Source organism: Pseudophryne corroboree, chromosome 2 (assembly GCF_028390025.1).
Source record: "Pseudophryne corroboree isolate aPseCor3 chromosome 2, aPseCor3.hap2, whole genome shotgun sequence".
NCBI lineage: Eukaryota > Metazoa > Chordata > Amphibia > Anura > Myobatrachidae > Pseudophryne > Pseudophryne corroboree.
This window is the reverse complement of record NC_086445.1, coordinates 1,049,099,800-1,049,120,447: the sequence shown is the minus strand read 5'-3', so window position 1 is coordinate 1,049,120,447 and position 20,648 is coordinate 1,049,099,800. Positions and strand designations below refer to the sequence as shown.

The 20,648-nt window shown below is 50.0% G+C and overlaps 1 protein-coding gene across 1 annotated transcript in view; it reads left to right on the top strand.

The window, feature by feature from the left end:
* The window catches only part of LOC135030817 (immunoglobulin superfamily member 3-like), a 29,740-nt gene extending 14,203 nt beyond the window's left edge, over nucleotides 1-15,537 (top strand). The window contains exons 4-5 of the mRNA XM_063953964.1: nucleotides 5,626-6,036; nucleotides 14,789-15,537. Coding sequence (XP_063810034.1) covers nucleotides 5,626-6,036; nucleotides 14,789-14,889 — 512 coding nt within the window. The 3' untranslated portion in view covers nucleotides 14,890-15,537. The remainder of the gene's footprint in view (nucleotides 1-5,625; nucleotides 6,037-14,788) is intronic.
* Nucleotides 15,538-20,648: the final 5,111 nt, after the last annotated feature.

Below are 20,648 nucleotides of genomic sequence, written 5' to 3'. Positions count from 1 at the left end.
AAAGAGGAGGGGGGCACATTAGCGACGCAGTGAGTGGGAATTGGCATATTATATATAGAAAAGCGCTATCTGGTCATATAATTTACAGTGCTTTTAAGCGCTGGTGTGTGCTGGCATACTCTATCTCTCTGTCTCTCCTAAGGGCCTGGTTGGGGTTTTGTCCCCTTATAGGTAAATCCCTGTGTGTGTGGGGTGTCGGTCTGTGTGTGTCGACATGTCTGAGGCGGAAGGCTTCTCCAAGGAGGAGGTGGAGCAAATGAGTGGTGTGTTCCCGTCGGTTGTGCCGACTCCTGATTGGATGGACATGTGGCATACGTTGCATGAAAGTGTGGCATCTTCACATAAAAGGCTTGATAAGGCTGGTTTAGGGGGGACATCAGGCGGTCAATCCTCAGATTGGACCGACTCACAGGGCCCGTCGGGGTCTCAAAAGCGTCCCTTAACACAAGACACTACTACCGACACGGATTCTGATTCCAGTGTCGACTATGACGAAGTAAAATTGCACCCTAGGGTGACTAAAACCATTCAGTGTATGATTGTGGCAATAAGGGATGTGTTGCATATTGAGGATGAACCCTCGGTCCCCGACACAAGGGTACACATGTTTAAGGAAAAGAAACAGATTATTAATTTTCCCACATCTCATGAATTAAATGAGTTCTTTGGAAAAGCTTGGGAGACTCCGGATAAGAGGCTGCAGATCCCCAAAATAATTTTTATGGCATACCATTTCCCTAAGCAGGACAGGGAGATTTGGGAATTACCCCCCACTGTGGACAAGGCCCTGACGCGCTTATCCAAGAAAGTGGCGCTACCATCTCCTGACACAGCGGCCCTTAAAGACCCAGCAGATCGCAGGCAAGAAACTACCTTAAAGGGTATTTATTCTCATACGGGTGCTGTGCTAAGACCGACGATTGCGTCGGCATGGGTGTGTAGCGCAATTGCAGCTTGGACAGAGGAGCTGACAGTTCAATTTGATAATATGGATAAGGATACTATATTCTTAACTCTAGCCCATATAAAAGACGCAGTCTTATTTATGAGGGATGCTCAAAGGGACATTGGATTGCTAGCTTCTAGGGCCAATGCCATGGCTATCTCAGCGAGAAGATCCTTATGGACTCGCCAATGGACGGGTGATGCGGATTCCAAGAAACATATGGAAGTACTACCCTATAAGGGGGATGTATTGTTTGGGGATGGGCTGACGGACCTGGTTTCCACAGCTACAGCAGGTAAATCAAATTTTTTACCATATATTCCCCAACAGCAAAAGAAAGTAACACCCTATCAGATGCAGTCCTTTCGGTCGCACAAGTCCAAAAGAGGTCGGGGATCCTCTTTCCTCGCCAGAGGTAAGGGCAGAGGCAAGAGAGCACCTGCTTCGGCAGGTGCCCAGGAACAAAAGTCCTCCCCGGCTGCTCCAAAACCCACAGCATGACGCTGGGGCTCCCCTGAGGGAGTCCGCACCGGTGGGGGCACGTCTTCAACTTTTCAGTCAGGCCTGGGTCAGTTCGGACCTGAATCCCTGGGTGTTGGAAATAGTTTCCCAGGGTTACAAAGTGATACAAACTGGAATTCGAGGAGGTGCCCCCGCGCCGATTTTTCAAATCGGCCCTACCAGCTTCCACATCGGAAAGGGATGTAGTGTTAGCTGCAATTCAAACGCTGTGTATACAGCAAGTGATAATCAAGGTTCCCCTGCACCAGCAGGGAAGAGGTTACTACTCAACCCTATTTGTGGTCCCGAAACCGGACGGTTCGGTCAGACCGATTTTGAATCTGAAATCCCTAAACCTGTACATAAAAAGATTCAAATTCAAAATGGAATCACTCAGAGCGATAATAGCCAGCATGGAGGAGGGGGAGTTTATGGTGTCTCTGGACATAAAGGATGCGTGCCTTCATGTCCCCATATATGCCCCCCATCAGGAATACCTGAGATTCGCTGTACAGGATTGTCATTACCAATTTCAGACGTTGCCGTTTGGACTTTCCACGGCCCCGAGGATTTTCACCAAGATAATGGCGGAAATGATGGTGGTCCTGCGCAAGCATGGTGTCACAATTATCCCATACTTGGACGATCTCCTGATAAAAGCGAGATCAATAGAGAAATTGCTGAGCAGTGTGGCGCTCTCTCTGAGAGTGCTCCAGCAACACGGTTGGATTCTAAATCTACCAAAGTCACAGTTGATTCCGACAACTCGACTGCCGTTCCTAGGTATGATACTGGATACGGAACAAATTAAGGTCTTCCTTCCAATAGAGAAAGCCCAAGACATCCAGAACATGGTCAGAGAACTGCTAAAACCGAAAAGGGTGTCAGTTCACCAATGCACTCGATCCAGGAGAGTGGGGACTTCATCAAGAAGTCTTTGCAGACGTAACACGTCTTTGGGGAACTCCTCAAATAATAGACATGATGGCGTCACGCCTCAACAAAAAACTTCGGAGGTATTGTGCCAGGTCTCGGGACCCACAGGCAGTAGCAGTAGACGCACTGGTAACACCGTGGGTGTTCGACTCGGTCTACGTGTTCCCTCCTCTTCCTCTCATCACGAAAGTGTTGAGGATCATAAGACGAAGAAGAGTACAGATGATACTCGTTGTCCCAGACTGGCCTCGAAGGGCTTGGTACTCGGATCTACAAGAGATGCTCACAGGAGACCCCTGGCCTCTTCCTCTGAGGGAAGACCTGTTGCAGCAGGGGCCCTGTGTATTTCAAGACTTACCGCGATTACGTTTGACGGCATGACGGTTGAACGCCGAATCCTAGCGAAAAAGGGGATTCCGGATGAGGTCATCCTTACTTTAATAAAGGCTAGGAAGGAGGTGACGATAAAACATTATCACCGTATCTGGCGAAAGTATGTGTCTTGGTGTGAGACCAAGAATGCACCTACGGAAGATTTTCATCTGGGTCGTTTTCTCCACTTCCTACAGACAGGAGTGGATATGGGCCTGAAGTTGGGCTCTGTTAAGGTACAGATTTCGGCCCTCTCGATTTTCTTTCAGAAGGAATTGGCTTCTCTTCCAGAAGTCCAGACGTTTGTAAAGGGAGTGCTGCACATCCAGCCCCCTTTTGTGCCTCCAGTGGCACCATGGGACCTGAACGTGGTGTTGCAGTTCCTAAAATCTCACTGGTTTAAACCGCTTAACAAGGTTGAGTTGAAATTTCTTACCTGGAAGGTGGTAATGTTGTTGGCCTTAGCATCAGCAAGGCGAGTGTCAGAATTGTCGGCTCTATCATACAAGAGCCCCTACTTGATTTTTCATGTGGATCGAGCTGAATTGAGGACACGTCCGCAATTTTTGCCTAAAGTGGTTTTGTCGTTCCATATGAATCAACCTATTGTGGTGCCTGTGGCTACTGGTGACCTGGAGGATTCCAGATCCCTGGACGTAGTCAGGGCCTTAAAAATGTATGTAGCCAGAACGGCTAAAATTAGGAAAACAGAGGCTCTGTTTGTCCTGTATGCGGCCAATAAGATTGGTGCTCCTGCTTCGAAGCAGACTATTGCTCGATGGATCTGTAATACGATTCAGCAGGCTCACTCTACGGCTGGATTGCCGGTACCAAATTCGGTTAAGGCCCATTCCACTAGGAAGGTGGGCTCTTCTTGGGCGGCTGCCCGAGGCGTCTCGGCTTTACAACTTTGCCGAGCGGCGACGTGGTCAGGGTCAAACACTTTTGCTAAATTCTACAAGTTTGATACCCTGGCTGATGAGGACCTAGCGTTTGCTCAGTCGGTGCTGCAGAGTCATCCACACTCTCCCGCCCGATTGGATGCTTTGGTATAAACCCCATGGTCCTTACGGAGTCCCCAGCATCCTCTAGGACGTAAGAGAAAATAAGATTTTAAACCTACCGGTAAATCTATTTCTCCTAGTCCGTAGAGGATGCTGGGCGCCCGTCCCAGTGCGGAAACTCTGCAAGACTTGTATATAGTTGTTGCTTACATAAGGGTTATGTTACAGTTGACATCGGTCTTGGACCGTTACTGTTGTTTTTGTTCATACTGTTAACTGGTTATGTATGTTCCAGGTTACATGGTATGATTGGTGTGGGCTGGTATGAATCTTGCCCTTGGATTGCTAAATCCTGCCTTGTATTGTCCATCTCCTCTGGGCACAGTTCTCTAACTGAGGTCTGGAGGAGGGGCATAGAGGGAGGAGCCAGTGCACACCCATAGTCAAAGTTCTTTTTAGGTGCCCTATCTCCTGCGGAGCCCGTCTATACCCCATGGTCCTTACGGAGTCCCCAGCATCCTCTACGGACTAGGAGAAATAGATTTACCGGTAGGTTTAAAATCTTATTAACTCCTCCTATTACTCTACATAATTCCTACTCCCTATAACTCCTCCTATTACTCTATATATCCCTACTCCCTATAACTCCTCCTATTACTCTACATAATCCCTACTCCCTATAACTCCTCCTATTACTCTATAGAATCCCTACTCTCTATAACTCCTCCTATTACTCTATATAATCCATACTCCTTATAACTCCTCCTATTACTCTATATAATATCTACTCTTTATAACTCCTATTACTCTATATAATCCCTACTGCCTATAACACCTCCTATTACTCTATATAATCCCTACTCCCTATAACTCCTGTTACTCTATATAATCCCTACTCCCTATAACTCCTCCTATTACTCTATATAATCCCTACTCGCTATAACTCCTCCTATTACTCTATATAATCCCTACTCCCTATAACTCCTCCTATTACTCTATATAATCCCTACTCCCTATAACTCCTCCTATTACTCTATGGAACCCCTCCCTTTAACACCTCCTATTAAGCGACATAACTCCTATTATCTCCAATGACTCTGGGGAGGGTAATAATAATCTGGAATTTCCTCCATTTGTACAAAATCTGTCTGACTGTTGATTGGTGGAGACAAACTCTTTAGACATGGTTGTGTGACCCTTTCCAGCCTGATGAGCATCAACTCTTCTTCTGAGGTCCTCTGACATCTCCTCTGTCCGTGGCAGGATACGCTTCCACAAATGTGTGCTGTCAACATCAGACTCTGATAGATCCCCGTTCTTTTAAAAAGACAGGTTGTCCACTCACACCAGATCGTCATCCCATAAACTGATAATACCTGACTCACAGATATATGTGATATTGGATAATAATAATTTCTATGTGTCATTTGTTTGGATTTGGTTCTCATATGTACGTTTAGGCCAAATTTCAGCAGAAATATATAACATTCTGAAAGGTTCACAAACTTTCAAGCACCACTGTATCTCCTATTATCCCCTATGACCCTCTCTATAACACCATATAACTACTCCCTATAACGACTACTCTTACCCTATATAACCCCTTCTCCCATATGTTCCTGTGCACAGTGCCTGTTGGCATTTAGGCCAATCTGTGCTTTCAGCAATGCTGATAGATCATCCGTCTTTTCCACAGTTGTTTGATGCAGAAACAAACAGTAGCTGCTGCTATTACGTACAATACTGTGTCCCTGTGATTCTTCCTGTTTCTTCAATACCATCCCCACCATCACCAGCTACATCTATTTCTCACCACACCTGGGCCTTCTCTCTGTTTATCTGGTCTCTATGTTGTCCTCTCTGCAGTGATCCCAGACTTGCTACGGGTACGGTTATTGTCACCAGAGGAGCTGACTCTTCATGAAGACGACTCATTGACCATGACTTGTGAGGTTTCCTCTGGAACCCGCCAGCACATACACTTCTCTGTCACCTGGTATCAGAGACATACGGACTCTACACAGTCAGTACTCAGCCTCTCCAAGCAATCCGTTGTGTCTGCTGGGCCCACTTTCCTCGGACGCCAGCAGGCTGGTGAGATGAGGCTGGAGAAAGTGTCAGCCACCTGGTACCAGCTAACAGTGTACAGACTGCAGGCCTCAGACCAAGCTGAATATTACTGCCAGGCCAGCGAGTGGATCCAGGATCCGGATAACAGCTGGTACCCACTGACCACCAAGAGAAGCCGTGCCGCCAAAGTCCAGCTTCATTCACCAGGTATGACTCAGGCCTGTGGCTATAGCAGGGAATATCTGCAGCACTGGTTTTACACCAGGATACTATACAGAGGTTACCCATTTTATGAAGTTAGAGATACTTACTCCACCAGTTGCTATCACCACCCACAAAGCAGCTATGACCACCCCATCAGTTGCTATGACCACCCCATCAGTTGCTATGACCACCCCACCAGTGGCTATGACCACCCCACCAGTGGGAAATTGAAAAAAAAAAAACCATTGGTTGCTTTAAAGACCTCTTAGCAACCAAATGTACCTATGCACCAACAGATGGCGCTAAAGTCTCCACTAGTTCCTCTGTAGACCACTGGTTGCTATGAAGATGCCACCAGTTGCTATGGAGGCCCTATAGCTAGCTCTGGAGACTTTGCAGGTTCTTATGATGATACCATGAGCTCTGTTGCACATATGTTTTAGCAAACAAGGGACTGTTTACATATAGTAATGTTTAATTCTTCTTTGTAGCTGTCAGCTTGGACAATACTCACAACTGTTAGATGCAAAATATTTGCCACGTACATTAGGACAGTGTCCATGATTTCCAGGTATTCCATACCTGCCCGGACCCCAGGCATGTCTCCTGTACACTGACCTGTCATCTAGCGAGTGATGCTAGACATTTGCTTCTAGAGCTGGACCTCTGCTGTGGTGATGGGTGGGAGGGGATGGGGGCTGGTCCGGTTTAGGGCATCTGTCTCCCAATGTGCAGGATAAGTATCCCAACTAGCACAATTATCTGGCCAGGTCCCATACACAGTATCTGCGCTCAGGCCTTCTCAGCTGGTGCCTACATGAGAACAGCCATATATACTAAATGTCATGGTGAGGGCTGAGGATACTCCAGGGTCAGATGTGTATAACCCTCTAGAGAGGACACTTCCCTCAGCAACCAGTCACATTGTAGCTATCATATATAGAATATACCAAATACATGATCGCTAGATTCTTATTGGTTGCTATGGGTTTGGTAAATCTTAGCAACCAGTCAGATTGTAGCTATCATATATAGAATATACCAGACACATGATAGCTAGATTCTTATTGGTTGCTATGGGTTTGGTAAATCTTAGCAACCAGTCGGAGAGAGAATTGACTAACATAGGAGAGGAATGGGTTAAACATCCTGTGAGGGGTGGACCTAGCTGTGAGGTAGTACAGCCTTAGGAAAGGGGGAGGGTTAAGGTATATATAGGCTGGAGTGGCCATTTTAGGTCTCTTTTGCTTGCTGAAATTTCTTGTGAGTACTGCTTGGCAGATTTTCATTTAAATTCATTCGAATTTAATTTCATTCGTTTAAATTTACAAGTTTATTTAACTTGAAAGCATGGCCTCCAGCCGCCCACGCCGGTTCGCTGGCGCCCCAGCCCGTTACCTGTCTGGTGAGGCTGGCCCCGGGGCAGGGGTGCCCGGCTCCGATGTGGCCATTTCTTCCCCTGGGGCCCCTCTGAGAGCTAGGGGTACGGAGCGTAGAACCCGCTCCGCTGGGGAGATGGATGGGTCCCCCTCTACGAGAGGGCGCACTCGGCGGTCCAGGGCGGCTGGGCAGTCTGGCCACACGGAGTGGGGCGACCAACAGCCCTCACCTCCGGGGTCGGCCAGGGGTGCCGGGTACACGGGCGCTTGCGGGCGCGCGTCGGCGCGCCCTGCCGGGCGCCTTTCGGCATCCGCTCTGGTAGCTCCCGCACCCGCTCTCTTGCCGGGGCCGGGTAGAGGCCTCAGGCGGGGGGCGGGAACCGGTCGGGAGAACGCTACGATCCGGGCTGGGCCTGTTGCGGTGCCCAGCACGCGATCGACCAGGAGCCTGGGCCTGCCGGCGGGTGCTCTGGGAGAGACCGCAGCTGTGGGCGCTCAGGCAGCAAGTGGTGGGGCGCGCGCACAGCGTGCGCGCGCGCCCACACGAGGCTCTGGCGGCGTCTCTCGCGCACTAGTGCGCGCAGCGGCGCCGCAGCCCTCCGTGTCCCCCCAGCCCTCTTCGTTACGGCCGGAGTCCGGCGCGACGAGGGGGGGGAGGAGGCCTGGCAGGGATCAACCAGGTAGTGGGGTGATCTATAACAGTGGTGCTGGGGACCCAGTACCACGGGCAATTATTTCCTCACGGCGCGGGGCCAACCCTGCTGGCGGTGCTGGCTCCGTCAGGCGGGGGGTGGGCCTCAGTGAGGGGTTAGAGCAGAGGTCAGGCATCACTCCAGGGGGGCGGGGTGGGTCCGGAAGTATACCCATTTTTAGAGACCCTGGCGTTATTTGCCCCCCCCCCCCGGGGCCGGCCTGGCCGCGGGCCAGATGGGTCTGGGTTGCCTATGCCCAGCGGTGGCTCTAATCGCCGCGTGCCCCCGGCAAGGCAGTCATCAGGTGACGACGCGGCGTTACAAGGTCACGCTGAACCGCCCGGGGCGTTCGCGGCGGCCCTTGCCACGGTGGTGGCGGCATTGGGTCCGCTCGCCGCGGCCCCGGAGCTCGAGGGCGGGTCCAGGGAGGCGGCGGACGGCGCGGGCGCAGGTGCCTTTTCAGCCGCCCAGAGGGTTGCACGCGCGTGCCGGGAGCTGGGGGCGGCCGCAGCGCAGCTGCATTTACAGCCAAGGCGGGACGAGAGTTTGCAGTCACCTCGCACGCCGGCCTTAGGTCGGGCTGGGCGCACGCCATTTTTGTTGTCCGGGTCCCCTCCCCCTTTTCTGCCCACAGATGTTCAAGCGGATGCAAGGGTGTCGGAATCGGAGGACGAGGATGTTACATATGTCGCGACTGAGGAGTCTGGATCTGACCAATCTACGGCTTCAGGTGAGGCGGAGCAATGGGGGTCGGTTTCTAGTACGCCCTCGGGTTCGCGCAGCTCTTCCCCTTCCTCCTCCTCTTCCTCTTCTTCCTCTGCTTCCTCCTCTTCCCTTTCTTCGGCAAAGTCCGACGTCAGTAGTGCGACAAAGGCGAAGAAAAGGGCGATTAAATACGCCAAGAAGGCGGCTGGGCAACAGGAGAGGCGTAAGAGGCGAAGGCGGCTTAGCAAAGAATCTCGCAAGGCCAGGAAGCGACGCGACTTGCCAGGCATGGTCCGCTGCGAATATACCGCTGTCATGCGGGGGCTTAGGGATAGCTGCAGCAAGAGTATTCGCAGGGGGGACTACGTAGATGTCTTCGTCTTGACTAAAGACGCTAAAAAAGAGTTTAAGGCGGCAACCGCTAAGAAGGGCATAGGGGCCGAGGCGTTCCGCACGTTTGATAACTGGCTGGCGGGGTTTTGGGTTTTCGCGGCTTGCTACCTTGAAGACAGGCCAGACGAACATATGAATGTCATTCGGTACCTGCATCTCGTGCACGATATGCAACGCACGTCGGCGGGTGACGAATGGCGTAGGTATGATGAGGAATTCAGAGAGAAGCAGGACGGGTTACACGTTATGGACTTCGGTTTCAAGGACGTGGAGGTATGGCTTAAGGTCACCAGGGCCTCGCAGCAGGCCAAGGAGCCCCGGAGCGCAGGGGCGGACGGACACCGTGCTGGGCCGTCCGCCCATGCGCCCGGCGCGGACGGCGGGTCGGCCAAGCCGGGTAAGTCGGCCGTCCGGGCTGGGAAACAGCCCGCAACGAAAGGATTATGTTTCGCGTTTAACAACGCTGCATGTTCCTACGGCAAGCAGTGTCGGTTCCGTCACGCTTGCCTCCATTGCGGGGGTTCCCACCCTGCCTCCTCCTGCTTCAAGAATACTCGGCAGGGTCCCCGTTCTAAGCAATCCTACTCGAGAGGGGCACCCGGCGGGGGCGCCCCACAGGGCGCCAACGCCAATTAGGTTAAAGGCTATGAGTAAATGGTTGGATTGGTATCCGAATAGGGAGGATGCCAGGTTTTTATACGAAGGTTTTAGTTTTGGTTTCCGCTTGCCTGTTGCGAGCGATGTTACAGTTCGGGCACAGAGGAACCTCCAGTCTGCTCGGGCCTTGCCTTTAGTGTTGCGGGAAAAGGTCGATAAGGAGGTCAGGCTGGGCAGGATGGAGGGGCCGTTTGCAACACCCCCAGTGGCGGGTCTCGTCATCTCCCCGGTGGGGGTGGTCCCCAAGAAAACACCCGGTTCCTTCCGACTGATCCAACACCTTTCCTACCCAGCGGGGTCCTCGGTCAACGACGCTATACCTCCGGGTCATTGCTCGGTAGTGTATCAGTCATTTGACGAGGCGCTTAATTTGGTCCGCAGCTACGGCGCTGGGGCCCTCATAGCAAAGATTGACGTCGAATCCGCTTTTCGGTTGCTACCCCTCCATCCGGACTCATTCCGTTTTATGGGTTTCCGGATTGGATCGGAATATTTCATTGACAAATGTTTGCCGATGGGATGTTCTGTTTCATGCTCGTATTTTGAACGTTTTAGCACCTTCCTGCATTGGTGCGTGGAGTCTTCGTCGGGTGGGCACGGGGTTGCCCACTACCTCGACGATTTCCTTTGTACAGGGCCGGCGGATTCGCCACGGTGCGGCAACTTGCTTTTCAGTATACGAGCTTTGTTTTGTCACTTCGGAGTGCCAGTGGCCGAGGACAAAACGGAGGGACCGGTGTCTTGCCTCTCATTTCTGGGAATCGAGATCGACACGGTGGCAGGCGAATGTCGCCTTCCTTTGGACAAAGTGGCTAAGCTTCGCGAAGCCATTGGCCAATTCATGGGTTCGCGCAAGGTTAAGCTGCGGCAGGCACAATCCTTGCTGGGCATGTTTAACTTTGCTTGTCGGGTCATCCCGATGGGCAGGGTTTTCTGCCGGAAGTTAGAAAGAGCGACCGCGGGGTGTGCTAGGCCGCACCACTTTGTACGCTTGCCCGCTGAGTTAAAAAGGGATCTGGCTGTATGGGCCTCGTTCCTGGAGGATTTCAACGGTGTGCGCATATGGCAGGCACCAACGGTCGACAGCGCCAGATTGCAGCTTTTCACCGACGCGGCAGGAGCCTCCGGTTTTGGTTGCTATCTTGAGGGATCTTGGTGCGCGGCATCATGGCCGGCGGGCTGGCACCAGGCGGGTTTGACTAAGGACCTTCTGCTCCTGGAACTCTTTCCCATCATGGTTGCGCTGGAAATCTGGGGCGAGCGGCTAGCGCATCGCCGCATCCTGTTCAGATGCGACAATCTGGGCGTGGTGCACGCGATTAACAACCAGAGGGCAAAATCGCTGGTAGTGCTTCGGGTGCTAGGGCAGTTGCTGCTTACTTGCCTGCGCAGGAACGTGTGGTTCCGGGCACAACACGTACCGGGTTTAGAGAATGGGGTCGCTGACGCGCTATCACGAGGGCAATGGGAGAGGTTTTACTGGTTGGCTCCTGAAGCCGAGGAACAAGGTTTTCATTGTCCCGGTTATGTCTGGCAGGTCATCGAGCCGGACTGGAAGGTCTAGCACTACGTTCGGTAGCGCCATCCACGCTTAAGGCTTACAAGCAGGCCTGGGGCGAATGGGAAGAATTTGCTAGAGGACGGAAGCAACGAGGTAAGAGCGGGCATCGGATGATGCTTTCTTTTATTTGGCAGCTTTATGTTTCGGGTAGGTCTAGAGCGGTGGTGTCCCGGTACTTGGCTGGCATTGCATTCTTCTGCAGAATTAAGGGTGTTCCCGATTTGACGAAAAGTGGCATTCTGCTTAAGGCTATGAAAGGATAAGCGCGCGTGGCGCCTACGCCGCCTGACAGAAGGCGGCCCATTGATGCGGCGTTGCTGCCAGGCATCATTGGGTCGGTTGGAGCCATCGCATCATCTATGTTTGAATCGCTGCTTTTTAGATTGGCGTTCTCTATGGCTTACCACGGCGCCTTTAGGATATCGGAGTTGGTAGCGCCTTCTAAGCAAACTGATTCGCGCATGCTAGTAGAGGACGTAGTGGTGAGTGGGAGGTCCTTGCTGTGCAGATTGCGACGCTCTAAGACGGACCAGGTGGGGAAGGGCCGATGGGTCACCCTGGTTCCGGCACTTGAGGAGAGCATATGCCCAGTACGGTTGGCAGTACAATATGAGGCAGTGAGGCCCGACTGTCGGGGGTCGTGGTTGCTGCACTATGACGGGCTGCCAGTAACGAAGTTCCAATTTCGGTGGATGATGGGTCGCTGTCTGACGAGCATGGGCCTTTCCCCCTCCCACTTCGGTACACACTCCTTCCGCATTGGGGCTGCTACGGCGGCAGCGGCCGCGGGTTTTTCGGGAGCCCAAATCCAGGCGGTGGGACGATGGAAGTCGTCCTGTTATAAGCGGTACATTCGCCCCGTCGCCTGAGATACTTTGCTTAAGCGTAGCTTGCATCAATAAGTTAGAGTAAGATAATGTTTTGCTTGGTGTTATGCATATGTTATGTTCGCTGTATGTTGGTTCGTTTACCCGTGTGTGATCCTACTCAGGGATTAGCCACTTGCCGCTGCGGGCGTGAGCCGGCAGCGGGGGTCTGGAGTTATTTTGCGATTTTTGCCTGACTTGACGGACTGAATTCTAATCTTTAATTCGGCTAATCTGTTCTAATCAAAGTCCCTCAGCAGGTTTTTATGCTTTCACCTCCAGCTGAGTTATTTCATGTTTTACCCCTTTTTATACCCCCCCCCCCCCTTGTTAATTTCGTTTTGATTCTTTTGCCTTTCCCTTAATGTCTTAATGCTTTTACTTCAAATTGGCTAGGAGCTCGGGAGATCGGCTAGGCCGTGACTACTGCGACATTAGGAAACAATAAAAAAAAAATTTCTTTTGGCAGATCCTTCAGGTTAACATAATACATGCTAGGGCGTAGAATTATAGTAACACATTTTACCCCTTTTTCCTTCCATTCAGGTTGTTTCGCTGATGGCTTGTCCGTTTGGGTGGTCGGCCACTCGTATGTCTTCTGGGCAGCAAGGTTTTTGGCCTCTGATACTTCTCAGAGGTTTCCTAGAGGTCAGGGAATCAGATGGCTTGGTTGGCGAGGTATGATGTGGACAGATCTATTGAGTAGACTAGTCAGTCAGGCCAGGAAGCATGGAGTTCCCAAGGTTTTGGTTGTCCACTTAGGTGGCAACGACCTAGGGAAGAGGACTTCCTTGGAGCTACGGTGGGCCATGATACAAGATCTGGCAAAGGTGGCCGCAGCATGGACCAATTGTATATTGGTATTTTCCCTGATGGTGCCAAGGTTGAGTTGGCGAGGTGTGGAGGACGGACGCGTAATAGATGAGGCCAGGATAAAGGTGAATGGGGCGGTGGCGAAGTGGGTCTTGGCCCACGGAGGTAAAGTCGTTCGCCACCCTAAGATTCGGTTCCGAGACAAACACCTTTTTCGGCCTGATGGTGTGCATCTATCCAATGAGGGGATGATGTTTTTCCTGGAGGATCTGTTCCTAGTGTTGCAGGAGTTAGGGTAGTTTATGGTGGCGGTGCGAGGACTCTGGGATGGAGTCCTTCGCTGTTGGCGGAAAAGAACGGCAGTTTGTAGTTGTATGGTTTTTTATAGGTAGTAAGTTTCAGTGTTATATGGTTTAGGTGCACTCACCTCCATCGACTTAATGGCCGCTCGACCACCCATCCGGGAGGCAGCGGCAGGGCACCCAGGAGCGGTGGGAAGTCACTGTGGGGGTTGTGTTGACACCTATTACCGGTTTGGATAGGGTGCTGGACGGTTCCGGTCAGTTTACCAATTTAAGTTTACCAATAGTTTAATAGAGCCGTTCTTTTTTCTGCCACCATTATGCCGGCTGATTCGGCATCTTAACAAAATTTTCCCAATTACAGGTTTTGCTATGGTTAGGGTCAAATAAATAGCTAGCAATTTTTCTGCCAAAATCATGTCTCCGTGTCTTTATTTACTGGTATAGAAGGTAACTAAGGTTTACTTCAATAAAAGGGGTCCACCAAATATCACTAGGATGTTTAGGAGAGAGAATTGACTAACATAGGAGAGGAATGGGTTAAACATCCTGTGAGGGGTGGACCTAGCTGTGAGGTAGTACAGCCTTAGGAAAGGGGGAGGGTTAAGGTATATATAGGCTGGAGTGGCCATTTTAGGTCTCTTTGCTTGCTGAAATTTCTTCCCGCCCTCCCGCCCTAAGGGTAGAGGTTGTTTTGTTTGACGCGGAGTGCATTGGCGGTTAATTGATTAGCTGTTTTCATTCGTTGGCTATTTATAGGCGGAAAAGAACGGCAGTTTGTAGTTGTATGGTTTTTTATAGGTAGTAAGTTTCAGTGTTATATGGTTTAGGTGCACTCACCTCCATCGACTTAATGGCCGCTCGACCACCCATCCGGGAGGCAGCGGCAGGGCACCCAGGAGCGGTGGGAAGTCACTGTGGGGGTTGTGTTGACACCTATTACCGGTTTGGATAGGGTGCTGGACGGTTCCGGTCAGTTTACCAATTTAAGTTTACCAATAGTTTAATAGAGCCGTTCTTTTTTCTGCCACCATTATGCCGGCTGATTCGGCATCTTAACAAAATTTTCCCAATTACAGGTTTTGCTATGGTTAGGGTCAAATAAATAGCTAGCAATTTTTCTGCCAAAATCATGTCTCCGTGTCTTTATTTACTGGTATAGAAGGTAACTAAGGTTTACTTCAATAAAAGGGGTCCACCAAATATCACTAGGATGTTTAAGATTGTAGCTATCATATATAGCATATACCAGACACATGATAGCTAGATTCTTATTGGTTGCTATGGTTTTGATAAATCTCCCCTCTGCATGTAATCTTTCCACTGAGAGGACTTGGCAGCTGACCTCTCCCGCCGTGTCTAATTGTCTTGTCTGATTTTATTACAGAAATGATGTCACCAGTCCACAGCTCGGCCATCAGGAGGGCTCCCATCTTTCTGCTACAGCTCCCCCTACTGGCCTGGACAGCATACTGCAGCGCCCCTTAGCTGCACCCTGTGAGCGGGCCTGCTGGGGGGTGAAGTGGGCGGCACCACACCACAGGAAAACTTCACTGCTACGGGATACATGGAAACATAGAATGTGACGGCAGATAAGAGCCACTAGGCCCATCTAGTCTGTCCTGAACACGCACACTTACACACTAGGGTTCATTATTTGTGAGGAGCCTATTAACACACCGGTATAGTTTTGGATTGTGATACTCACACTCAGGGGATGCTTCTGTGTATCCTGGGAGTAATGATGGGCCGCCGTCAGTGACCCTACCTCTCCCATACTATTATTAGGGGATGACTTTCCTCACCATGAAATAACTCTTCCATTACCTCACCATGACACCTTTCCTTGTTACACACTACCCACAGAAGGGCCAGTAATGCTTTGCTGTTACCCCTGTCTCCTGCTGGGGGCAGGTTAGTGACAGAGGCCTCTTATACAGACTGCACATTCTGCACGCAGGCTGTGTATACCCGGACTGGCCAGCAGGGAGCAGCACACACTAACGTTACATTGCTGCGTATGTCATTAGCCGCGCACCAGTATACTCACACGCGGCCTGTCTGTTACTGCACGGGGAGAATCTCAGTACATTGTTCTGTTATTGTGTTTGTTGCTGAATAAATGTTTCTATGTGGCAGGAGTGTAATGTGTCGGTGTATTGCACACACCAGGGGCTGATACTGTACACACTGTACATCGCCGGTGGCGTGAGACCTGGGCCTGCACAAATGCGCTCAGTGCCTCCTACGCAGCAACGCGTATAAGATGCTGCGGCCACGTTGGGGCATCGGGCAGTGCTCTCAGAAACTGGGGCCATATTGGAGGCATCTTCCAACGCAACATCAGTGGCCACGGCAGCGAAAAAATACCGACCCTCATACGTGAGGGACCCATCAGTGCATAGAGATTCCATCTTCAGACGCAGCAGCGGATCACAGAAGCGGGCAGCAGGTGGATATTTACACAGGATGCGTCCTGCTGCTGCTACATTTTCTGGCACAGCTGCTGCGTACAGAGACACGGTGGCTGCGTCTATCTCAGGAGACGGCCATAATCAGATCTGCACTGCGTGCACGCGTCATAAAGAGTGTGTATACCCGCAGCCGAGCCATAGGCTTCTCTATTTATTATTATTATCCGTTATTTATACGGCGCCACAAGGGTTCCGCAGCGCCCAATTACACAGTACATATGCACATAATCAGAACAGGAAAACAGCGACTTACAGGTGATGACAGTATAGGACAAGTACAGGGTAATAAACATAGTTACATCAGCAGATGACACTGGAATAAGTATCAGGTGGCAGAAGACTGCTGGATGTGGTGCAGTTGAGGATTATTAAAGTAAGACAAAGTATAAGCACATGAGGGAAGAGGGCCCTGCTCGTGAGAGCTTACATTCTAAAGAGGAGGGGTAGACAGACAGGGGTGAGACAGATGGGGCAGACTGAACGTGGGACAGAGGGTATGCCCGCTTCATTGCATCTTCATTATCCGTGTGCCCTTACACCTGCCCTATCCCTGCTGAGAACAGGCGTAACCACACGTACGTACGTACATAGCCCACAGTTATGGTGGGTACACACTGGCCAATATATTGCGGGTCCGTCGGCCAGTGTGTACGGTTGATATGTCTGTGAACTCCGTCGTTCACAGACCTATCGCGTCGGCCCCACAGCACAGCTGATGGCCAATATATCTACCAATATATTGGTGCGTCACTGTGTGTGTACGTACACATACTGCGGCGGCCGGCAGTGAATTACAGCTGAACTGGGCTGGGAATGTCCGCCCAGTTCATGACATCAGTCCCCGACGGATCGGGCAGTGTGTGTACACAGCACACTGCCCGATCTGTCCATAGATATATGTGGTACAGTGTTTTTCATTAGGTTTTTTTGGGAAGGGGAGTGAGCACGCTTCCAGATTTGGTGATACCCCCCTCCCTATTACGCTGGCCCATTGTATGTCTCCCTGATGTCTTATAGAGGCCCCGCCCCCAAACATGTGACATCATGAGAAGGGGCGGGGCTGCCAGCAGGAGATTGGTCAACCTAGCAGAAGCACCGTTTGGACAGGGTCTGATTAAGGGCCTAGGGCTGAAAATGTTCCAAGGCTTACGCTGGGTGGCTGGTCGTCCTCATGCTGCCATGACTATGTGAAGGTCTGGAGCTCCATTGCTGGTCTTGCCCTGCCTTTGGACACTCCGGGCAGCAGTAAAGCACTACTGGCTGTAGACTGCTGTTCCAGGGCCCGTTAGCCAGACTGAGGGGCCGCGGGGTAGCGACTGTGCTGTCTCCCGCACCCTGCACCCTGGGCGATGGCACCGCTATACACACCCCTCCCTATGGCACGGGTCTGGGCTGCTCTGTTCGCAAGCCCCTCGCACCCTCATGGAACGTAGTGGAGGTGCCTCACCCATAGATGCACCCACTCAGCTACAGAGCACACGCAGCGCGGTCACACGTGAGATCCGTCCGCAAAACTGACGCCATCACTTAGCTGGTGCCTCATTATTATTACATCTATATGTTCTGTAACGCTAGCCAGTGACGTGAATTGCCGGAGTACTATATATAGGCTACCAGTATATGGCGGTAGTCCCACCACCACCAATTCTTTATTACTGTGCATGAGGTTGGTGGTATAATAAAGTCGGTAAATATAAATCATGAAATGATATAAAAATACAATTATTAGTCTGAAAGTACTGGGTCCGATATAAATAATATATACAAGATCCACATATTCTGAAGAACAATATTGTGTACTGGAGTGGAAGACATGAGTAATCTATCTATCTATCTATCTATCTATCTATCTAATCTATCTAATCTATCTCCAGCCCCAGAAAATGACGGGGCAACATAACAGTAATGTCAGCGCCCGCAGCTGTGCACACCTGAACAGAGCAACACTTGAATTGCTCCGTGGGGCATCATCTAGTGGCCGTAGGCACAAAACACTTGGATTTCACCATAGTGGTGAGGGGCAGCATTAGCCTTTTATTATATAGGATTGTATGGTGATCGCCTGGGGTAGATGGGCACTTCCTAACACACAGCAGCCAGGAAACATCACACCAGTCCAGGGTTTCTGTGCACTCTAGCTGTAGCTAGGGTTATTGTATAGCACAGATAAACAAAACAGAAAAAAAATCCTAGTCCATCCGGGCCCTAACACACAGATCAGATTCCATCTCTCAGAGTGGTAGGACCTCATGTCTTAGACCACACCAAAGGTACATGCATAGACCTCACAGTCAGTATATCACAGTATCTCTAAACAAGCCTGCTACCTGTCCGTCCGTCCCCCCCCCCCCCCCCCAGAAAGTGAGAGCCTGAGTAAAGCCCCGACTCAGCTTTAGTGGCCTCTACATTAAGTAGCCTGATCCCAGACTGAAGGCCTAATGCCCTTAAATAGGCCTAGTGGATGAAACCCGTCCTTTCTCTCCATCCACAACCCCAGGAACCCTTAACCAGCTTTTACTAAAGCCCACAACATTTAATAAGCCTGCTTTGCAACCACAGACATTTTCCTTGGCTTTTAAATCATATAGGTCAGAAACCTGGGAGAAATATATCTCCTGTGTGCAACCTTACCAGTGCTTCCTTACAATAAATATATATACAGTACAGGTTGAGTATCCCATATCCAAATATTCCGAAATACGGAATATTCCGAAATACGGACTTTTTTGAGTGAGAGTGAGATAGTGAAACCTTTGTTTTTGATGGCTCAATGTACACAAACTTTGTTTAATTCACAAAGTTATAAAAAATATGGGCTAAAATTACCTTCAGGCTGTGTGTATAAGGTGTGTATGTAACATAAATGCATTCAGTGCTTAGATTTAGGTCCCATCACCATGATATCTCAGTATGGCATGCAATTATTCCAAAATACGGAAAAATCCAATATCCAAAATACCTCTGGTCCCAAGCATTTTGGATAAGGGATACTCAACCTGTATATATATATATATATATATATATATATATATATGTAAAAATCCCCCACCTGTTGCAAATGCTGCATTGGGGAGGTTACATATACAATGTATAGGTAGATATAATGGTGTATGGGATAGGGCAGTGTTTCTCAGACTCAATAGATACGGCAGCCTACAGTGCAGGCTTAAACGCTATCCAGGATTAAACACAGGCGACATGATAAGTAGAGATGAGCGGGTTCGGTTTCTCTGAATCCGAACCCGCCCGAACTTCATGGTTTTTTTCACGGGTCCGAGCAGACTCGGATCCTCCCGCCTTGCTCGGTTAACCCGAGCGCGCCCGAACGTCATCATGACGCTGTCGGATTCTCGCGAGACTCGGATTCTATATAAGGAGCCGCGCGTCGCCGCCATTTTCACACGTGCATTGAGATTGATAGGGAGAGGACGTGGCTGGCGTCCTCTCCATTTAGATTATAAGAGAGAGAGATTTACTGGAGCTTAGGACTAGGAGGAGTACTGTAGAAGTGTAGAGAGTGCAGAGAGTTTACTAGTGAGTGACCACCAGACAGTGCAGTTTATTTAATATATCCGTTCCCTGCCTGAAAAAAGCGATACACACAGTGACTCAGTCACATACCATATCTGTGTGCACTGCTCAGGCTCAGCCCAGTGTGCTGCATCATCTATATATATTATATATCTGTCTGACTGCTCAGCTCACACAGCTTATAATTGTGGGGGAGACTGGGGAGCACTGCAGTGCCAGTTATAGGTTATAGCAGGAGCCAGGAGTACATAATATTATATAGTGAGTGACCACCAGACAGTGCAGTTTATTTAATATATCCGTTCTCTGCCTGAAAAAAGCGATACACACAGTGACTCAGTCACATACCATATCTGTGTACACTGCTCAGGCTCAGCCCAGTGTGCTGCATCATCTATATATATTATATATCTGTCTGACTGCTCAGCTCACACAGCTTATAATTGTGGGGGAGACTGGGGAGCACTGCAGTGCCAGTTATAGGTTATAGCAGGAGCCAGGAGTACATAATATTATATTAAAATTAAACAGTGCACACTTTTGCTGCAGGAGTGCCACTGCCAGTGTGACTGACCAGTGACCTGACCACACTGACCACCAGTATAGTTAGTAGTATACTTATATTGTGATTGCCTGAAAAAGTTAAACACTCGTCGTGTGACTTCACTTGTGTGTTGTTGTTTTTTTTATTCTATAAAAATAAAACTCATTCTGCTGACAGACAGTGTCCAGCAGGTCCGTCATTATATAATATATAATATATACCTGTCCGGCTGCAGTAGTGATATATATATATTTTTATATCATTTATCATCCAGTCGCAGCAGACACAGTACGGTAGTTCACGGCTGTGGCTACCTCTGTGTCTGCACTCGGCAGGCAGTCCGTCCATAATTGTATACCACCTAACCGTGGTTTTTTTTTCTTCTTTATACATACATACTACTACGACATCTCTTTATCAACCAGTCTATATTAGCAGCAGACACAGTACAGTACGGTAGTTCACGGCTGTGGCTACCTCTGTGTCTGCACTCGGCAGGCAGTCCGTCCATAATTGTATACCACCTAACCGTGGTTTTTTTTTCTTTCTTCTTTATACATACATAGTTACATAGACATCTCTTTATCAACCAGTCTATATTAGCAGCAGACACAGTACAGTACGGTAGTTCACGGCTGTGGCTACCTCTGTGTCTGCACTCGGCAGGCAGTCCGTCCATAATTGTATACCACCTAACC